This window comes from Hevea brasiliensis, chromosome 11, assembly GCF_030052815.1.
Source record: "Hevea brasiliensis isolate MT/VB/25A 57/8 chromosome 11, ASM3005281v1, whole genome shotgun sequence".
In the NCBI taxonomy this organism is placed as follows: domain Eukaryota; kingdom Viridiplantae; phylum Streptophyta; class Magnoliopsida; order Malpighiales; family Euphorbiaceae; genus Hevea; species Hevea brasiliensis.
The window spans coordinates 72,180,684-72,201,161 of NC_079503.1; the positions used below are offsets into that span (position 1 = coordinate 72,180,684).

Below are 20,478 nucleotides of genomic sequence, written 5' to 3' on the forward strand. Positions count from 1 at the left end.
GTAGCAACTCCATACATTCTACTGTTCCGGTGACCAGTGTCGGTCCGGACAGCTAGAACGTCCGGAAAAATATTTAAACTAAAGTGAGAAACCATAATTAACTCAAATATTAATAAGAAAAATTTAGAAAAAATTTTAGAAATAAAATACAACCAAGTTAAACTAGCCGGTGCCCTAGCGATGGGTAACTTAGTGGGAAGTTGCGTTCTCACAACTAGGAGCCCTAGACCCGGGAAAAAATTCATAAAATAATTTTTAGGACTCCAGAGAAGGGTCATTGAGGTTCCTATGGCATTAGAATGCCAAGAAAATGCTTAGGAAAAATTTTCAATTGGTACAGACAATTTTGGTCTGTTAAGCCAAACGGAGGGCATTTTGGTCATTTCGCTTTCAGAGGTGATTTTTGGCCGACTTGTCCAATTAAGTAAATAATTATTTTGACATAAAATATGAATAAATATTACTAAAAATTTAATTGAAAATGAGTAGAAAATAAAAGGAAAGAAAATGAAAGAAAATGGAATTTTGACATCATTATGATGTCATTAAAACAATTTTAACCAATCACATGATGACACATGGCTAGCACTCACTTAAAATAAATAAATGGGCAGCAAATGAAAGAAAAAAAATCAGAATTTCCTTATCTTCTTCCCTTTTGCCGAACCATTGCCCATGGTTTCTTCCACCATTTTTTTTTCATGAAAAGCTTCATCTTACATAAATTCTTACCATATTTCCCATAAGCTCGAACACTAAAACTTGTTCTTGGACCTTGCTAGAGTGATTGGGAGCTAAGAAAGTTGAAGAAATTGAAGTTTGGTCAAGAAGGAAAATTGTTAAGTTAAGGTTAGTGCAATTTCTAGATCTCTTCCTTCTTTAATTCTTAGAATTAAGTTAACATGAGATGGAATTTCATGGAAAATGAATGAAATTATGCTTAAATGAAAGACCAAAATTTTGGCCAGCAATGAGAGCTTAGTGGTTTTATTGAATTGAGTTGATTACACATGCCTACTAGTGTGTGTTGAATTGTTATATGCTTTGTATAATTGGATTGTGGTATTTGCATGAGATGTGAATTGTGGAGGTTAGGGTTTGGACACAAACTTGAGACTTTGTTCATGTAAGGATGAAAATAAGTTTTAATGATCAATTAGTGACCATTTGAATGTGTATGATGAGGAAATGAAGTGAGTTGAGGCTTGGCATTTGTGTATGGGTGAGCTGCCTTGGCTGACCTACAGGACTGACCATGAGTCCAACAGGTTTGGGCAGCTATAAATGGAGTTGTAGAGGTTCAATTGGTGCAAGGCCAATTGGAAATGAAACTAGACACATAATGACACAACTTTGGTGAAGAAACCCTACCCAGAAAACCAAACCAAGTTGACCTAAAAATTTCCCTAATCCGGGTGACCTGTATTCTGCCTGGGCAAAATGACCAAATGAATAGTGTCTATTCATTTGGTCATAACTCAGTGTAGAAAGGTCCAATTGATCTGAAATTTTACCAACAGAAAGCTGAGATATAGACCTACAACTTTCATGAAGAAACCTAACCCAAATTTTGACCATAACATGTTCAAAAAGTGACTTGCAGTCATTGCACAAAACACTATAGATTTGGTCAGTCCAGAAAATCTGAAAAGTTTGCAATCCGGCCAGTTATGGTGTTTAGGCCATAACTTGAGCTACAAAACTCCAAATCCAAATGGAGTGATTCAAAAAAATAAAATTAACTAGACACAATAAGGAACAACTTTCATGTTAACAACTTTTCCAAATTCCTACTATAAAAATGACCAATAGAACAGTAAACACAAGGCTTGAAATCTGAAAATTTTGAACAACTAGCACTAAGCTTAGAAATGGTATTGGCAACCAATACCAACAACTTTACAATGCAAAATGTGGTATGTTGGGAGTATTAGAACCAATGTACCTATTGCCTATGCAAAAGTCAACATTTTAGTTGACTAAAGAAATGAATAGTAACCTTAAACTTAAATTTCAAGAATTGTACAATTTAAAAGTGTAATATGCCCTAGTACACCTAGCAAGGTTGGTTTGGATAGGTTGGCATGCCAATAGGGTTCAGTTAGCAGTACTGCACATGGCATTATGCTATTCTGTGATTTCATGGCTTTTAGTCATTCTGACATTGTGATAATGCTTGACCTTGTGTCCAATATTTATTACGGCTCATTAGCTGTTCTGTTGCACACCGGGAAATACATATGTGACCGATGGTGTGACGGCCTGAGGTACTTGATACCCAGTGCCAGTTTACCCATTTATCCAGTCCAGTCATCCAGTATAGGTTACTTGGGCAACAAAAAATGAAAGTGAATAAATTTAATGAAATTATGAATATAATGAGTACAAAATAAATAAGATTACCAATAATGATTGAAAAATTGTCTGCATAAGACATCAAAACATGCACTGCATATTTATTTTATGTTATTTCTTTTTATTTTATTATTTACACCACTAAGCATTATTGCTTAGCGCGTTGCTTTTTGCCACGCGTAGGTTTTGGAGAGACCGACCGAGAGCCCAGTAGACCATAGACTAGGTGAGATCATCTACAGCTCTGCATAGTATTCATGTCACCTCACCGACATCAGTGCATTTGTAAGACACTAGGTTTCATTTTGGGTATTTTGTAATTAACTTTTATTTTCTCATATGAAATTGAGACTCATGTAATGTATTTTGTTATCAATGTAAATAGTGAAAATTATGTTTATGAATAAAAAAGTGAATATTTATTTATGACTTGTACATGAATATCCTATAAAATGAATGAATGAGAAATGGGAGTATATTTGAGAAATACTGAGATTTTGTTGATGAAATGGAGTTTGGGATTGATTGAAAATTTTGAAAGTGTTTTTCACAGGTTCCGAAGAACTGTTTTCTCCATTTTTGGCCGGTACTCTGCCGGATTTTCTATAAAACTTGCGGAACCTCAAATAAATTTTTGATTTCAATAAATGACTGAAATGAATCATATTTCGCAAATTGTACTTCATAACTATGAAAAAAATAAATTAGAAAGAATAAAAATGATTGAATTAAAATAGGGTATTCCGGTACACTGTGTGGCATATCTTACTCAGCTACACTGTAGACGGGTAAGGGGTGTCACACTCAACTTCCATCTTCTTCCCATTAGCTAGCTTCATGTTTTCATTTTCCTTTTCTTCAATCACATCAAACCGCTCCTTCTTTGAGCAAATATGGAATGGGTAAGTAAAATCCATTAACCACTTATCTTGTAATGGATATTTTGCCTTCTCCTTATCATCATTCACATTCAAACATTCACCATCAACACTATCATCCATTACAATTGTAGCAATTCCTTCTTTTTCTTTTCTATGACTCTTCTTGAATTGTTGAAACTCTATAAGATCTTCCTTTATCTTCATATAATGGTAATGAATGTGACCCTTCTTATTATAATAGTAGCATTCTCTATCTTCAAGGTCTACTTGTGGTCTCGAGCTCGATCTACTATTCCTTCTCTAATTGTTTCCACGTGAATTGCTTCTACTATGACTAGAACCAATAATAAAAGCTTCACCTTCATTGCTATTACTTGTCTTCTTGAACTTTTTACCATTCAAGATAATTGTGGTAACCTCCTCCACCTTCAAAGTCTCCGTCCCAACTGTTAGGGCTGTCACCAAGCTTTTATAAGATTGTGGGAGAGAGGTTAGAAGTAAGAGGGCTTTATCTTCACCATCTACCTTTACACCAACACTAACTAATTTGGTAATTAATTTATTAAAAATATTAAGATGATCCCTCACATCAGTAGCTTTATTTATTCTGAGTTGGTACAACTCTCTCTTCAAGTACAAGCTATTTGTGAGTGACTTTGATATGTACAGGCTTTCCAATTTTTTTCACAAAATAACTGGCGAAGTCTCCTCTAAGACATTGTACTTCACATCTAGGGCTAACGTCAATCTAATCGTACTTATAGCCAAGCTTGATTCTAAGATTGATCGAGTTCTATCTCACTCACATACCGTGGAAAAGAAGGTAGATTCTTTCTTAATGTACGTTGAAAACATGTACAAAGATCCCCAGTCAAAGATTTATCATCTTGATAAGGATCTTCTCACTATGATCCAACAGAGAAGATTCGGACTTGACTTCAATCAAAAGGAAGTAGAAATCAGAAGGCTAAGAAAGCAGATTGCTCAGATAGAAGCTGATATGCATCGACCATCAGAACATCAACAACCTCCAACCTACAGCCCATTTGCCTTTGCAAAAAACCAAAATCCATTCATAGCCACTCCTGCCCCAGTTTATTCTCCTTTTACACCCATTTATATAGAACCACCACCATCTACATACTTTTCCTCTCCTTTCCTATCCAAACCAATTGTTGAAGCTCCTCCCAATCATCATCTTTTGTGGTTATCAGTTGCTTCTCATTCAATACTTTAATTAATCCTTATTGTACAAGGACATCCTTCATGGTGCTTTGTCTCAGATTGAAATTATCTTTCCCATTGAATGGCTCCACCTAAAATTTTACACTTACCATCTTTGACATCTCAAACCACAACTATAATACCACTTGTTGTGAAAAACCACACCTACACAACATAAAGAACAGAAAATTTAACGTGGTTCAGCATAAACCTACTCTACCAATAAATCCACTATCAAGAAAAAATAATTATAACCACTAATTATTTTTTTCACTCTCAAAATCATTCAAACAAAACTCACAGAATTCAATACACCTCTCCACTTTGTGAGCTCTCTACAATACATTCTATATAATGATCAACCAACTATTCATATATATAAACCACTAAAATCTAGTCCTTTTAGGACTCTAATTATTAAACTTCATAATTAAACTTTTTAAACTAATTATACTTCCTAATTCCAATTGGACTTGGACTCTAACAAGTCAAAAGGACTTGTATTTATAGGTGAATAAGATAGTGGTACAGTAACTGAATTTAAATTATGAAATGTTACATTCTTTGAGAATTCATCAGGGCGAGATAGGTCAAGATTTATCTCTATATGAAATTATGGAATAGACTCCTTCCGCTATACAAACTCAAATCGATTCTTTTCCGAATGGGAGTATTTCACCTATTAAGGAATTGGTTTTTATTGACATTAAAATACTACCTATTGTGAATCCATTTGATCTTGCTAGTCCCAATGGGAGTAACTCTAACATTGATGACATCATTTTTGAGATCGAAGGGGATGAATTTTATAGTTACTCCATAAGTTAAAAAAAAAAAAGGAAGTGATTATAAGTACACTCCTCACATGCCCTACCAAGGATAAATAGATTAATGAAATAAAATAAGTGATGGATTCTATGAAATTGAATCAAGTGTTGGAATTGATTAATTTATCAAAAGGAACAAATGGGAAAAGTCCCTCACGCTAATGTAATTGGTAGTCTGAAGCATGCTTTGATGTGTACTAGACTTAATATCTGCCATGCTTTGAACTGGTTAATAGATACTAATCCGATTAAGGACATCAATATCAAAAATAGTTAAGAGATTGGTAAGGTATCTATAAGCATGTTGATATTAATAATGTTATTGGAGACATGGTTGTAAGAAAAAAGATGAACACGAGTACACGTTTATGCATGATATTGTAACATATTGTAAAAGATGTTTACAATAGGCATTTTAAAACTTTGGTTTTGCGTAAATGTTGTTGTACTTGTATTATGTATTTTTCCCAAAAATATTTATATGCCTAAAGTATTTTGTTGATTCATATACATATGTGTATATATGTTTGGAACATATATTAGAACTTAAGAAGTGTGCTGGATAGATAAAAAGATTACCCTTCTCATATAGGCAATTGCCTCCATATAGCTTTAGTAGTGGATGGGGATGAGACAGTTATAAGTTATTTATTTATTTATTTATATGATAATAATGAAGAGCTCAAAGCTTATAACATGAAATCTCACCTCAAAAAGAGACAAGGAACCTTGGAAAAGAGACAAGAAACTAATTGTTAAGTATGAAATTGTAGAAATTGAAGTGAGAGTTAATCCATCATGTGTGAGTTGGAGATGAAGGAATTCCTTATATCCATGAGAGTCAGCCCAATTCCTAGTACACTTTAACTTTGGATAAATAAATAAAATGATAATAATAAAAGAAGGAAGAAAAATTATATAACTACAAAAGATAGCTATGTTGCATACAATTACATGCATATGGAAGGACACAATGGTTCAAACATGGCCATGTACATATGGAAGGACATAATGATTCAAACATGGACATGTATATATGAAAAGACACGATGGTTCACATCAATATGCATATATGAAAGGACACCACGGTTCAAACATGGACATCTTGTCACACCTTACCCTTCCATAAGGCATAAAATGATCCCGTAGAATACTTAATGAACTACCAAACTTCACCTACCGATAACTCATTAAGTACCCTACAAGGGATTTTAAAACAATTTTCTTACATTTTTGAAGTGGTGAGCATTTTAGTGAGAATTAAAAACCATTTATTCAAAGTTTAAATACTAGTAAAAATTTTTTTCCATTTTAATTTTGCCGCAAATTTTATAAAAATTTTGACAGAGTTCCATTTGTAATTAGAGAAAACAGTTCTTCAAATACCTGCGAAAACACTTCCAAAAATTTTTCACAACTCCCAACCTCTAATAAATCACAATTCAACTCAATTCAAATCACTTCAAAGTAATTCCACAATCCAAATCAAAATTCATCATTTCAAAATATTTAATACTTCATTCACAAGGCATAAAACATGAAATTCACATGTACAAATATTAATTTTACAAAAGGAAATCCAAAGTAATATTATTACAATTTATTTACAACTGCTCAATTTACATTGATACATACAACATTTCTATATTTACATCAAAATTAACTGGGTATAAAATAATACCCGTACAAAAGACCGGTGTAGTTCCCAACTCGATAGCAGCTCACTCTGCTGCTTTCTCCTTGCTCTTATCTGCGACAGCAAAATAAGCTATCGCTGAGTATAAAATACTCAGTGGTGCACAATAAAAATTTAAAATACAATACATAAATCGTTCATTGATGAAACACAATTTGAATACTTCCCAATCACATTTCACAAATATCAAAGCTCATAATAACACCATTTAGTCAAATAATTTATTAAACACAGTGTTGCTAAAATCATATACACTTAAGTCATAACATAAAATTTCCGATTAATGCCGTGTTGTACACCACGACAAAGCAATCTCAACCCCATTAATCGAAATCAATGAGGGAGGTGGCTAGCTAGCTAATGAGTACTCATCCAATCTCAACCTCAACTGGCAAGCCAGAGAGGGAGGAAAATAAACGATCTCAATCCCACAAATGGAGGAATAATGTGATACTGTCATGCTAAGTGTGAACATAAAAATCAATTCAAAACAATTTATTCAAACAATTTATGAGAAATCTGATCAATTTTCAAAGTCACATTTATGATTATAAAATGGCAACACAGTACATAATTAATCACAGAAGTCAAATTTTTGAGAATAAAATATTTAAACAAGTATTATTGTGCACAGACCTGACGTGAGTCGCCTCTAGGCCTTGACTCAGTCTCTCAGAGCTTCCAAGTCTTTTTCAGCTGAAACACACAATTTCACAGTGTTTCAGTACCATAACTTAGCATAAATCCAAAAATAAATTTCACTTCATTTTTACCTAGCTTTAATGTGCTAAATTCGACGTTCTCGAAGTTTTTGTGTTTCGGGTTACTATTCACTACACTATTCAAGTCAATTTGTTGACTTTTTAAGGCTTAATGGGTATGGGAACTCCCACTTCACCCACATACCACATTTTGGTCATTAAATTTGTTGGTTTTGGTCATTTTCTCAAAGCTTAAGTCCTTTTGGCCAAATTGTCAAATTTTCAGTTTTGGTGCTCCTAGTTGCACTGTTCCATTGGTCAATCTATTGTTGGAATTTGACAAAACTTCCTTCATAGAAAATGTTCCTTATTGTCTTAAGTTTATTCTCATTTTTGGATCACCCCTATTGGAGTTTTGTAACTCAAGTTATAAGCAAATTACGTTTACTGTTCATGCTATAGAATTTGGTTCTGCAGATTTGTTGATCCAACTTCGTTCAGCAATTTGATCAAGTTAAGTCCATAATTTGGTCATAACTTTCTTCATATGAAATGTTCTAATATGTCTTAGGTTTCCATCGGTTCAAGAATCACCTAAATCGGAGTTTTCTAGAGAGAGTTATAGCCATTCAAACTTTACTGCTCAAATGGCAATTCTGCAGTTTTGCAGGTTTAGTAACTCAACTTTGCTCAATAATTTGATTGGGTTAATGGCATAATTTGGGTTTGTGTTCTTCATGAAAGTTTTAGATCTATATTTCATCTAACCACTGGTAAAATTTCAGGTCATTTTGACTTGTCTAACTCGAGTTATGACCAAATGAACAAACACTGTTCATTTGGTCAGTTTGTACAGTGGCAGACTGCTCTTATCCAACTTTGGTCAATTGGTTCACTAAGTTTTGGTCACTTTTTGAGCATGGTTCCTAAATGAAAATTGTGTCATTTTATGTCTATTTTCATCTCCAATTGGTGCCATATCAATTGGGCTTGTAAAATTTCAGTTTTGGTCCTTCAAATTTGACTTGGTCATGCTGCCAGCAGCATGACCATACAACCTCCGAATTTAACTTAATTTCCTACCATTCCCACACAACTCATTTGGTCATAATTGACCATTATTTCACTTCACAATAGGTCAAAGATATCATTTGCTCATTTCTTACATTTTTAGTTCACAAACCCTAAGTCCCAAAACCCTAACTCACTTAATTGTTGCAATTAACTAAATTCAAAGCTCTCAACCATAATCAATCAACTAATGGAGGTCCACAAACTCATTTAAAACCATCAAACCATACAAAATCATACTCCCCTTCAATAGGCCGAAATTTCAGTTTGTTCCTCCCCCCATATTTTTATTTCATTTTAAGTTTATTTACAAGCTCTTGATGCCATAGAAACACTAATTAAACAAAAAAAATTGAAGTTTGTATTACTAACCTTGAGCAGAATTTTCTTCCTCCTTTTCTTCAAATTTTTCTTCTTTCTTTTCCTTGAATCCTCTTTCCTAGTTGCCCAAACAAAGTCTAGTTATGGTAGGACAATTTTCTATGGTTGGATTTTGGTTCTTCAAGCTCAAAAATGAGCTTTAATGGTGGTTTAAGTGAGGGAGAGGGTGAGGGAGAGAGAGTGACGTTTTGAAAAAGAAGAAGATTTTGTGTTTTATTTTTCTTTTCTTTTCTTTTCTTTCTTTTTATCTATTTTGCTTATGGAAGACCATAAAAATCTAAATTAATAAATAAGTTAATTAATTCCTTTATGGCATCATGCATGAAGTCATGCATGATGTCATCACCTTTTTACTTTTTCATTTTCCCTTCTTTTTTTTTAATTTTTTTCTATTAGTTCTTTAATTTAATTCTCGATTCCGAAATTTTCTTTTCTCCGATTTTATTTGACAGTTAGGTCAGGAGTCAGCTCTCGTGGTCAATTGACCAAATTGCCCCTCGCCGGTTCATCCCTATTTGCAAATAATTTCATATTTCTTTCGGCTCCCTGACCTAATTATTTGACTGGCTTAACAATTCTTTTTCGTGATTTTCTCTTTTCCACTGTGTTCATGAGGGTCCTAAGGACCGCGGCGTCACATTTTACGGTTCGAAATTTGAGTTTAAAACGACTTCGCAGTCTTTCCCGAGGAGGTCACCCATCGCTGTGACTCTCGGCTCGTTTAACCTCTTATGTTCTGTTTTTCTTATTTATACTTAACTAATTGAACATTACTAATTATTTGTATTTATAGTTTCTCTAGTTGTCTTAAGTATGGTTCTAATCCCCTTAATTGTCCGGACTGACACCGGTCATCGGAACAGTGAAATATACCAGGCTATACAAATAGGGGTGTTACACATCTATAGTGTGTGTGCGCGCACGTGCAAAGCTAGGTGATCAAGTGTGTGTGCATTAGTGTGTCTTTGTTAACCAAAAAACAAAGCAAAGATTAAGAGGGAAAAATGTGTAAGCAAGTTGTGGTTTTTGGCTTGAATTTGGTCTTCCTTGGATATCTCTCTTTTGCATTTTGTGGAGCATCAATTTTCTTCAAATAAAGTACACATTAAGACTATGACACTACAAGAAATTAAAAAAATAGCTACAAAAATTACTGACTAAATATACTGAAATTTCGTAGGTAATCAGTGATTACCGACGAATTACCGACGAAATTTTTTCGTCCACAAATACTAGCGTAGGTAATTTTTACCGACGAAAAAAATGTTGTCGCTAAATTTACCGACAAATTATTTTGTAGGTAAATTTAAATTTTTTTGTAGGTAATTTCGTAGGAAATTTTGCTCTTATAAATTACCAACAATTTACCAACAAAATTTTTCATTGGTAATTACCGACGAAAAAAAATTTTCGTAGCTAATTTTTATTTAATATTTTTTAATTTAATCATTAATTTTTAATTTAATTTAATTTAATTTTTATTTTTTTAATTTAAATTAACTTTTAAATTTAATTTAATTTAAAATGTAATTTTAATTTTAATTTAATTTAATTTAATTTAATTTAAAATTTTCAAATTAATTTTTTAATTTTTAATTTTTTAATTTTTAAATTAAATATTAATTATTAATTATTTTAATTTATAATTTTTTAAGATTTAATTGACTTAAAAAAAATTACTAGTGGAGCCCAACATAGACCCCATATATGTGACTATGCCACAATTGCTCTATAATGGAGGGTAGTTCTCCTTTTATAGACAAACTCACTACCCTTAAATCTATTCTCAAACGATGTGGGAATTTCACATTTTTTGTGATTTACCGACGAATTACCGACTAAATATATTTCGTAGGTATTTTTTTAAAATTTTATTTTCAATTTCTCCTTAATATTACCTACGAAAAGCTTTTCGTTGGTAATTACCGACTAAAATTTTTTCGTAGGTAAAGTTTTTTTAGTTTTTTTGAATTTTTTCCTATTTTCTCCTTAATATTACCTACGAAAAGTATTTCGTTGGTAATTACCGACTAAATACTTTTCGTAGGTAAAATTTTTTTAGTTTTTGGAATTTTTTTTCTCTATTTTCTCCTAAATATTACCTACAAAAAGCTTTTCGTTGGTAATTACCGACTAAAATTTTTTCGTAGGTAAAATTTTTTTAGTTTTTTAGATTTTTTTCCCTATTTTCTCCTTAATATTACCTACGAAAAGCTTTTCGTTGGTAATTACCGACGAAAAATTTTTCGTAGGTATTTTTTTTAGTTTTTAAGAAATTTTCTTCTCTATTTTGTCTTAATATTACCTACGAAAAATTTTTCGTTGGTAATTACCGACGACAAATTTTTCGTAGGTATTTTTTTAAAAAAATTTATTTTCTATTTTCTCCTTAATATTACCTACGAAAAGCGTTTCGTTGGTAATTACCGACGAAAAAAATTCGTCGCTAAAATTTTTTCAAGCTTTTTAGATTTTTTCTTCTCTATTTTCTCCTTAATATTACCTACGAAAAACATTTCGTTGGTAATTACCGACGAAAAAAATTCGTAGGTAAAATTTTTTAGCTTTTTAGAAATTTTCTTCTCTATTTTTTTCTTAATATTACCTACGAAAAACTTTTCGTTGGTAATTACCGACGAAAAATTTTTCGTAGGTATTTTTTTAAAAATTTTATTTTCTATTTTTTTCTTACTATTACCTACGAAAAGCATTTCGTTGGTAATTACCGACGAAACATTTGGTCGTTATTTTTATTATTTGGTCGCTACTTTTGCCGCTAATGTTAGGCACCACTTTTACCTACGAAATTACATCGTCGGTAAAGTTTTAGTCGGTAATTAGTCGGTAATTTCGTCGGTAAAAATTAATTTAAATTTTATTTCTCTTTTCGTCAGTAAAGCGTCGGTAAATTACCCACAAAATTTTGTAGTCGGTAATTTTCGTAGTTATTTTTAACTTTTCTTGTAGTGTGAATCTACGATTTAATTCATGTTAAATACATGTGGTTAATCCTAGACTAGTGATACAATTATATGGATTTTGGTTAAATGCATAAACATGGATTAGAACTCGTATATTTGAATCCATATATTGGGTTTTATATTTTTCTTCAGCATGGTATATTGAGTGGGGTCAATTGACTCCACTCAATTTAAAAAAAAAAAATTACCTGTATATAATTGAATTACCTATATGATCTCATTAAAAATATTTTTTTTATTCCTATAAAACTTTTAAATATTATTATATTTTAAAAACTTGGAGTTTTGGAATACTTCACCCTAAACACGTATCATGTTAATTTTTAAAAATATGTTAATTTTTAAAAATAAGTAATAAAATATAAAAAAGTTATAACATATCTAGTAAAACTCCAAAAGACTTTGCTACCTCTTTTCCTCTCAAACTCTTACTTTTCTTTTATCTCTTTTTTACTTCTCTTTCATCTCTTTTCCTTCTCATATCCATTTCACATAATCACTACTTTTTTTTCTCATTCTCTATCGATTGTCTTTTATTTTATTTTTTCTCTCCATTGTTGTGTCAACAAAACTAGTCAATAAATTCAATTGGAAAATTTACAATTTGATTCCCAAGTTTTATCTTATATTACACTTTAGTCCCTAGATTTTAAGAAATTAATTATTTAGTCTATGAGTTTTGTACTATATTATAGTTTTTGAATTTTTAGAAATTAATTATTTAATCCATGAATCTTACACTATGTCACAATTTAGTCCACATAATTTTAATATATAAAATAATTTAATCATTCTCTCAATGAAAGAAATTGTTATAAACTTTAAAATTATAAGGAATAAATTGTTTTATATATTAAAATTAAAGAGACTAAATAATTTATTTCTCAAATTCTAGGGACTAAAGTGTAATATAGTGTAAAACTAAGGGACTAAATAATTAACTTCTCAAAATTCAAGAAATAAAGTGTAAAATAATATAAAACTCAAAAACCAAATTGTAAATTTCTCAATTTAAAAATTTTTATTTTTTGCTTTTATAATTTATATTTTATTATTCTATTGAATAACGAAAAAATTAAGTTTTTCTAACTATTCACTTGTGTTTTAATTATAAGTAAATTTTATTTGTTTAATTTTATAATTAAATAACAAATTGATATTTGTTATTTTTTTTTATAATAAGGAATTAAGTTAAATACTTACAGGTAAAATAAATGAAATAATTTCATATCCTCTTATATTATTTTATATTTAGTAGATTAGTAATTATTATATTTATTTTGAAAAAAAGTAATGTATGAAAAAAATATAAATATCATAATTATATATTAAATATATAGTGTAAAATTAAAGGGTAAAGATTTATAATTTTTTAATAATTTTTTTGGGCCCACAATCAATTTTCTGGCCCCGCCCTGGGCAAACCGCAAACCCAGCTACCTCGGGGCTTTTAAAGATCAAAATTGCATTGTTGCAGAGAGAGAGTGAGAGAGTGCTGTTGCGTAGCTTAAAATCACAAGATGATGCTTCAGCAGTTGAAGCTTCCATCCCGCCTCCTAAAGTCTCTGCCTCTTTGTTCCCTTCCGTCTACCACTACCACCCTTCAAGATATTGCTTCTTCTCTCCCAACTAAAGGTTCTTTCTTCTGTTCTTTTTCTTCTCATATTTGAGATATTGGGTTTCTCTCTGAAAGAATTTAGATACATCCAATCCTAAGCTTGACATTGTCTGAACTAGTTGATCTCTAGCATTTCCTCTTACAGTTTATCCACAACTCTTTGGATACAATTTTGAATTTGTGGGCTAATATAGTTTTTTCCATTTAATCTTCTTTGTCTGTGATTTCTTGATTTTCAATACTATATTTAAAAGATTCAAATTGCTACACTGTTTTGTTTCTTGGGATGTTTTGCTTCATGAAATTTTGGATGCCACTTTGAAGCTTAGTCAAAAAGCTTTACTAATACCACGTTTCCTCTCTCTCTCTCTCTCTCTCTCTCTCTCTCAACTGTACTGCACTCTCAAGAAGATTCTTCGGAATTTGTATTTCCTCTTTAGAACGTAAACACATTGGGCATAATTTCTTTAGTTCTTTTTTTACGGTTTTGTTCGTGTTATTTTACTTTGCCTTGCCCTTGGCCATATGCAACCGCTTATGCGCCTGTCTGAAATTATACCACGATTATATTTAATACTGTTTAACACTGTTCAACTCAAATGAAAGTGAGCTTTCACATAAGAGATTCATTTGTAGAGTCCTTGAACTTAGCTTTGATGCCAGTAAAATCTGGTAGCTTATCATTTCTCGTTTTTTATCGGTATTTTACATGACTGATTCAGTAATTCTAGTTCCTTTCTTTAGAATGTTATTGCACTCACTCTCTATCTCTGTCCCCTTTTCCTTTCGCTTTCTGTTAGCATAACATGATCAAGCTCTGTTAATGATGTTGTTGGACCCCTTTTTTTTATTCTGTATAGCACGAGCAAGTGGGTATGTCTTGCAATTGAACAGTTCTATTCCAATTTCTAAATCACCTTTCTTGTAATTGGTTTGGGTTTGGTAGGTATTGCGAAGGTTGTATTGAAAAAGGGGAAGACACAACTTTTTAAGGAGGGAAGCCCAATGGTATACAGTGGAGCAGTTGATAGAATAATAGGTAGACCACCACCTAAGTCTGGAGATATTGTACTGGTAGCTGATGGGACGGAGAAACCTATTGGTTGGGGCTTGTATAATTCTGCATCCATGTTCTGTGTTAGGCTTATGCAATTAGAAGAGGAAGCAATAAGGTACATTTTAAAGCACTTCACAGTTTGGTTTTTCTTCATAAAGCCATTAAGTTGATTCATGTGGTGCAGAGATCCTTCTTGTGCATTGAACGTGGAGAAACTACTTGAAACAAGAATTGATGCTGCAATACAGTTGCGAAGGAGGTTGGGTCTGCCCTCATCCCATACAAATGCATATCGCCTTGTTAATAGTGAAGGAGATAGGTATATTATCTCTAGTATTTCACTGATGCAATTATTATCTTCATTACTTGAACATCTTCCTTGTTGGAAAATTTTATTGATTTGAGCACAAGAAAAAGGAAGTTTTATTTACTTTCATCAAATGTCTTTTGTTAACTATTCTTGTAGATGTGCATATTATGCCTCCATAGTCCATACTGAGCATGCAGTAAGCTAATAACAGTCCTAGTATCCCAATAGTTGTATAACTTTAAAGGTTCAGCTCTTTGAGGCATAGGGCAATCAGATAGAACTGTTACAAATATTGAGTGAGTCTCGAAAGGATATTGGAGATTTTTTTGTTGCTGAATCTTTTATCAATTGTTTAGAAATGATGGATTAGGTCCTTGATGTATTGCACTAATGATATTTAGAGTATTATTGTTCATAATATCCTTCTTCGTACTTTTAATATTACTTAATTTGATCCTTTATTTTATCCAAAAGTACCCATGTTGGATAAGGGCATTCAGACATGGGTGTGACATGTACTTATATATTCTAATCAATATTACAGCGGAAGAAAAAGAAAAAAAAAAGAAAAAAGGAAAAAGGAAGAAGGAAAAGAGAGAAAGATTACATTGAAGTACAATTTGATTGCATTATCATGTTTTAGGATCTATCCTTGACTTTCATTGTCTCTTCTACCTTAGCACTTAATTGTCTATGTGCTTACTAGCACACTTATTTGCAAATTGCTTCACTCAATTACTGCAGATTGTCTGGATTGATTGTTGATGTCTTTGGAGATTTAGCTGTAATAGCATCATCTGCTGCATGGGTTGAGAAGTACAGACCAGAAGTAGAGGCTTGCATCAGTAGAATTAATGAAATTAATCATATAAACTGGAGACCATCAATTGAAATTTTAAGAGAAGAAGGAATGGATGTGACCGATTTGAAAGATAATCATTCATCAATTTGTCGTGAAAGGACAAAGGTAGAATATGCCTTTGAATGATTACATATTGCATCTTTGTCAGTTTTGTCATTCAAGCTCCTTCATCAGTTTCAAACTTCAAAATTTTTGAGCTTTAGCTTGAAGTTGAACTTTTGTGCAGAGTACTTGTCATAAGTAATACATCTTACAATTCCCTAGGGAAAGTCAATTATCAGCACCTTTTTTCTTCCAAACCACTCTCTACCCCTAACACTAGTACCTGTCTACTCATTACTGTAGAAGTCACACAAACACCCCTCAAATGTGGCCAAAATTAAATTGTGAAGGCTGGCAGCTGGCTTCTTGAAAGTTTGATATAATGGAATATTCAAGATTCAACAAAGAAGGAAAAGCACCTACTTCATTTATGAAATTAATTTCTGTATATCTGCTTATATAGAACTGTTTTCTAGTTTATACTATTTGATATCACCCAGAAATTCACCTTTTTAGTTTGTTATTGCTGCACTTATTTTGTGCCATTGTAAAATTTTCAAAAATAGAATTTATTTTTACTGCCACTGCTACCAGCACCATTATTGCTTCAAATATTTATTTTTGTACAGTTGTTTATTAGTGTCTATAGTTGGCCGGATGACTTTCTAGGATATTTTGCTTCATTGATAAGTGTTTTTGTGCCAATGTCAAGCGAAGCTCATTTCGTGTGCATATTTATATGTAAAAACCACTTAATAATTCCTTACACATATCGAGTAGAGCATGCCTTTTTGCTGAAGCTGCTTCTGCTTTTATATAAATTGATTAACTATAAGCATTGCCATTTGATATCACCATCAACTTCCTTGCTGCAGGTAGTAGAAAATGGAATTTCTTATGCAATATCTCTGGTGGGCCAAAAGACTGGATTTTATGCTGATCAACGTGAAAACCGCCAATTTATATCAACAATTTCAGCTGGTCAGAAAGTTCTTGATATTTGCTGTTATAGTGGTGGTTTTGCTCTAAATGCAGCATGTGGAGGTGCCATGGATGTTGTAGGTACTATTCCATTGCTCTTTCTTCATTTAGTTATAGCAAAGTGCCACTTTGTAGGATCTCATGCTAAATACTATATAATTAGGTTTTGCCAGCCTATATGTTAAATTGGATGGCATGGTTATCTCTGTCTCTCTCTGTGTGTGTGTGTGTGTCTCTTATAGAAGTGAAATTTTGCAAATGCCTTCCTGAACTGGAGGCAGGTTTTCAGTTTTTATATCCTTGAAATTGGACCATTAAATTTTAGACAATTTTGTTTTACTTGAACTTCTTTTTAGGGTTGAATAAGCCAAATATTTATTGAATTTTTTTTTTCAAGTTTTTGCTTAGACTAAATTTTCTATAAATTTTTCACTTGAATTTCCATCCATTTAATGTATTTTCCAAATATTTAACCATAAAATGAAAAGTTTTGGATGATTTGTAGAAAAGTCAATGGAGCAAACATTGTCCCACCAAAACTTATCAACTTTCCGAAATTGGGTAAAAAATATTGAAATTCAGACCAATTTAGCATGTATACAAGCACTTAGAGTGCCAGTATCAACAACCTGAAACTTAGGCTTTTCTGCCACGTGGATAAGCTAACTCCGTACAGGTTATTAGGCTAGTGATCTGCAAAAAGGATTACAAAATGTTTGATTGTTGGGGTGAAACTAGGGTTTATTCTCGCTATGTTTTAAGAGTGTAGTAGTGTACATGTCTATATCAGCCATCTATCTACTTGGGTCATCCTAGCATTAGGCATCAATGATAATGCAGTCAAGTAGATTTTAAGGTGTGCAACTCTTGCCTTTTGAATCTAGGATGCACTTTTAGCCCGTCTCATTGGATGAAACTCAGCGAGTTTGTGTCCCTATGCTTCAGGGATGCATGCATCAGCATATATTAGGCTTGATCCTGTCATCAAGATCAAGTACTTTGTGAATTTTAAGGTATTCAAGGACAGCCTTGTGTATAAGTGCTCGAGTGGTTATTACTATCATTAAACTTTTACACCACATGCACAGACCCTACTCATATATAAGTTGCTGAGCTGCAACTCTGCTTGGACTGTTACATAATCTACTTGTAAATTGAAGAATCTTAACTATTGGAAACAAGGCTTATTGGATTTCTGTTGTCAATTCTTTTATTTTTTTTCTCTTCAATCTCTCTCTCTCTCTCTCTCTCTCTCTCTCTCTCTCTCTTTCTCTCTCTCTTACACACACACACACACACATGCACACATTATTTTCCATTATTGAAAGAGCGAATGCAGGTGATGGGTGGGGGACGGAGGGTGGCTATAGCTCAGTAAGATTGTTTAAATTCTTTAGCTACAGTGCTCTATTTCTCCAATCTCACCAAAAAAACTTTTCTTTAGACAGCTCCCAACCATCTTCTTCTTTCTCTCCCATTTTCCTCCAAAATTTCCATTTGCCACCACCAAATTTGTTTCTGATCTGTCACTGCATATAAAACTTGGATGCTTTATATAATGTGATATTGAAAATAAAAATCTAGATCTTAATGCCATTATAAAAGATTGATGCGTCTTAAAAGGGTGTTAAGTTTGTTGTTGTTGTTTTTTTTTTTTCTTTCTTTTTTTTTTTGTCTTTTACATTCTTTCAGGTGTTGACACGTCATTGCCTGCTCTAGAGCTTGCTAGAGAAAATATTATTCTTAACCACCTGGACCCAGGAAAAATATCGTTTTTGAGAGAGGATGCAACAGAGTTTATGAAGGCTGCTCTTGCCAGAAATGAATATTGGGATTTAGTTATTTTGGATCCTCCTAAATTGGCACCAAGAAGGAAGGTATGGCAACAAGCATATAAATCTAATTGACAGAAACTTGAATTGCTTCATGCTTAATTCTAACAGATACAATCTAATGTTGAGATTGGTTTGAGTTGGAACTTTTCACATTCTGTTATTTATAGGCTAAACAAAATGGAAATCTAGTTCACATGTTATAACTTAACCAAGAAAACTGTTGATGTTAAATTGGATTTCATCATAGTTGGGAAATTCAGGTCAGGTTATTTTGCTGCTTGTGTAAGCATCAGATTTGATTGCTAATAGATTGTTTTTGGAATACTATAATCTTGATTATGTTTTGAACATGATTTTTTTTTTTTTTAAATTTTTTTTTGGCTCCAACAGTCCAACTGGAGTTAGAAATAGAAATCTCGCAGCTTCAAAGACTATTCTAGTACCATAATAACAACAACTGGACACCAAGTCTGCATCAATTTCCTATTCTAGTACCACTGATTTATTTAATTTCTCCTGAAATTCAATCCCCTTTACAATGACCATTACACTGTTCTGATTGCTTGAAGTAGCTGCTAATTTGTTTTTAGTAATCATAAATAGAAATATAGAACCCTTTAATAATGTTAGGTAATGTTTCATTCACTGAAGTGCAGATATTTTGATAATTTAAACGAGGAACAATTGCACCTACAAAGATACATGGTTACTTCTCGCTATAATTTTCAAAAACTTGCTTCTTCAACATTGGTGATCTATGTGAATTTTTTTTTCTTGTTTTTCATTTTTTATTATCCTAAATGTGGTATTCCTTGAAACTAAAGAAATCTTTCATGTTTATAAGCCTAGATTGTGGTAAATGTCGTCTACAGTAAGTTATTTGTGTACTAAACCATGACCTAGCCAGCTTTTCCTCATACTCCCCACATTTGTCGGTAGTTATTAATTTTCTGGCAGTTTCTTATCAGGTTCTTCAAAGTGCATCAGGCATGTACAGAAATCTGAACTCATTAGCAATGGGATTGACGAAGAAAGGTGGTCTTCTCATGACTTGTTCATGTTCGGGAGCCGTGACCCAAAGTGGAATATTCTTGCGTATTCTGCAGGCAAGTAGTTTTTTTTTTTTTTGGGGGGGGGGGGGGGGGGGGGAGGAGGAGAAGGGATGTGCCCCTCTTACCATCCTACAAATGAGATTATTACAAATGCTCTCCTGAACAGAAGTCTTCTGCGCAGTGGAGATATTTTTGAAATCACCTTACGAGGAGCGAATTGCCCAAGTCATAGATGAAGTACTTTTGCTTTATACCCAATCAATGTCAACTCCAATATTAGATATCTAGAGCAAGTTCTAATACCATGTTGATAAAGTAGATCAAACCTAAACCCACTCTAAAAGGCACCTTCTAAGGAGAAAATTATCCATATATACTTTTGCCTTGTACCTATCAATGTGAAACAACAATTATGGTGAAAAGTTGGAAGCCTTCCACTAATTGCTGTTCTAAATCACATTTTGTAGTCAACACTGATGATTTTAAATTTAAAAATTTCTATATGACCACCAAATTTCAATATGTATCAACAAAATCACTTTGATTTGATTTTATTTCATCGGTTTAATTTATTAGCAAAGATATCATTTCCTTATTTCTTTTT

The 20,478-nt window shown here is 32.4% G+C and overlaps 1 protein-coding gene across 3 annotated transcripts in view; it reads left to right on the forward strand.

Annotated features, from left to right (window-relative positions):
- The first annotated feature begins 13,580 nt into the window (after window positions 1-13,580).
- Window positions 13,581-20,478, forward strand: part of LOC110654093 (uncharacterized) — a 34,255-nt gene continuing 27,357 nt past the window's right edge. Inside the window, exons 1-7 of one of the 3 annotated variants that reach the window (XR_009141406.1) lie at window positions 13,581-13,752; window positions 14,682-14,907; window positions 14,977-15,111; window positions 15,847-16,069; window positions 16,882-17,068; window positions 18,680-18,864; window positions 19,780-19,928. Coding sequence is in view for 2 of the 3 variants with exons in the window: in XM_058130124.1 (XP_057986107.1) it covers window positions 13,638-13,752; window positions 14,682-14,907; window positions 14,977-15,111; window positions 15,847-16,069; window positions 16,882-17,068; window positions 18,680-18,864; window positions 19,791-19,928 (1,209 nt within the window). In the remaining variant the exon portion in view is untranslated. The remainder of the gene's footprint in view (window positions 13,753-14,681; window positions 14,908-14,976; window positions 15,112-15,846; window positions 16,070-16,881; window positions 17,069-18,679; window positions 18,865-19,779; window positions 19,929-20,478) is intronic. The other 2 variants (XM_058130124.1, XM_058130123.1) reach the window with 2 other exon arrangements.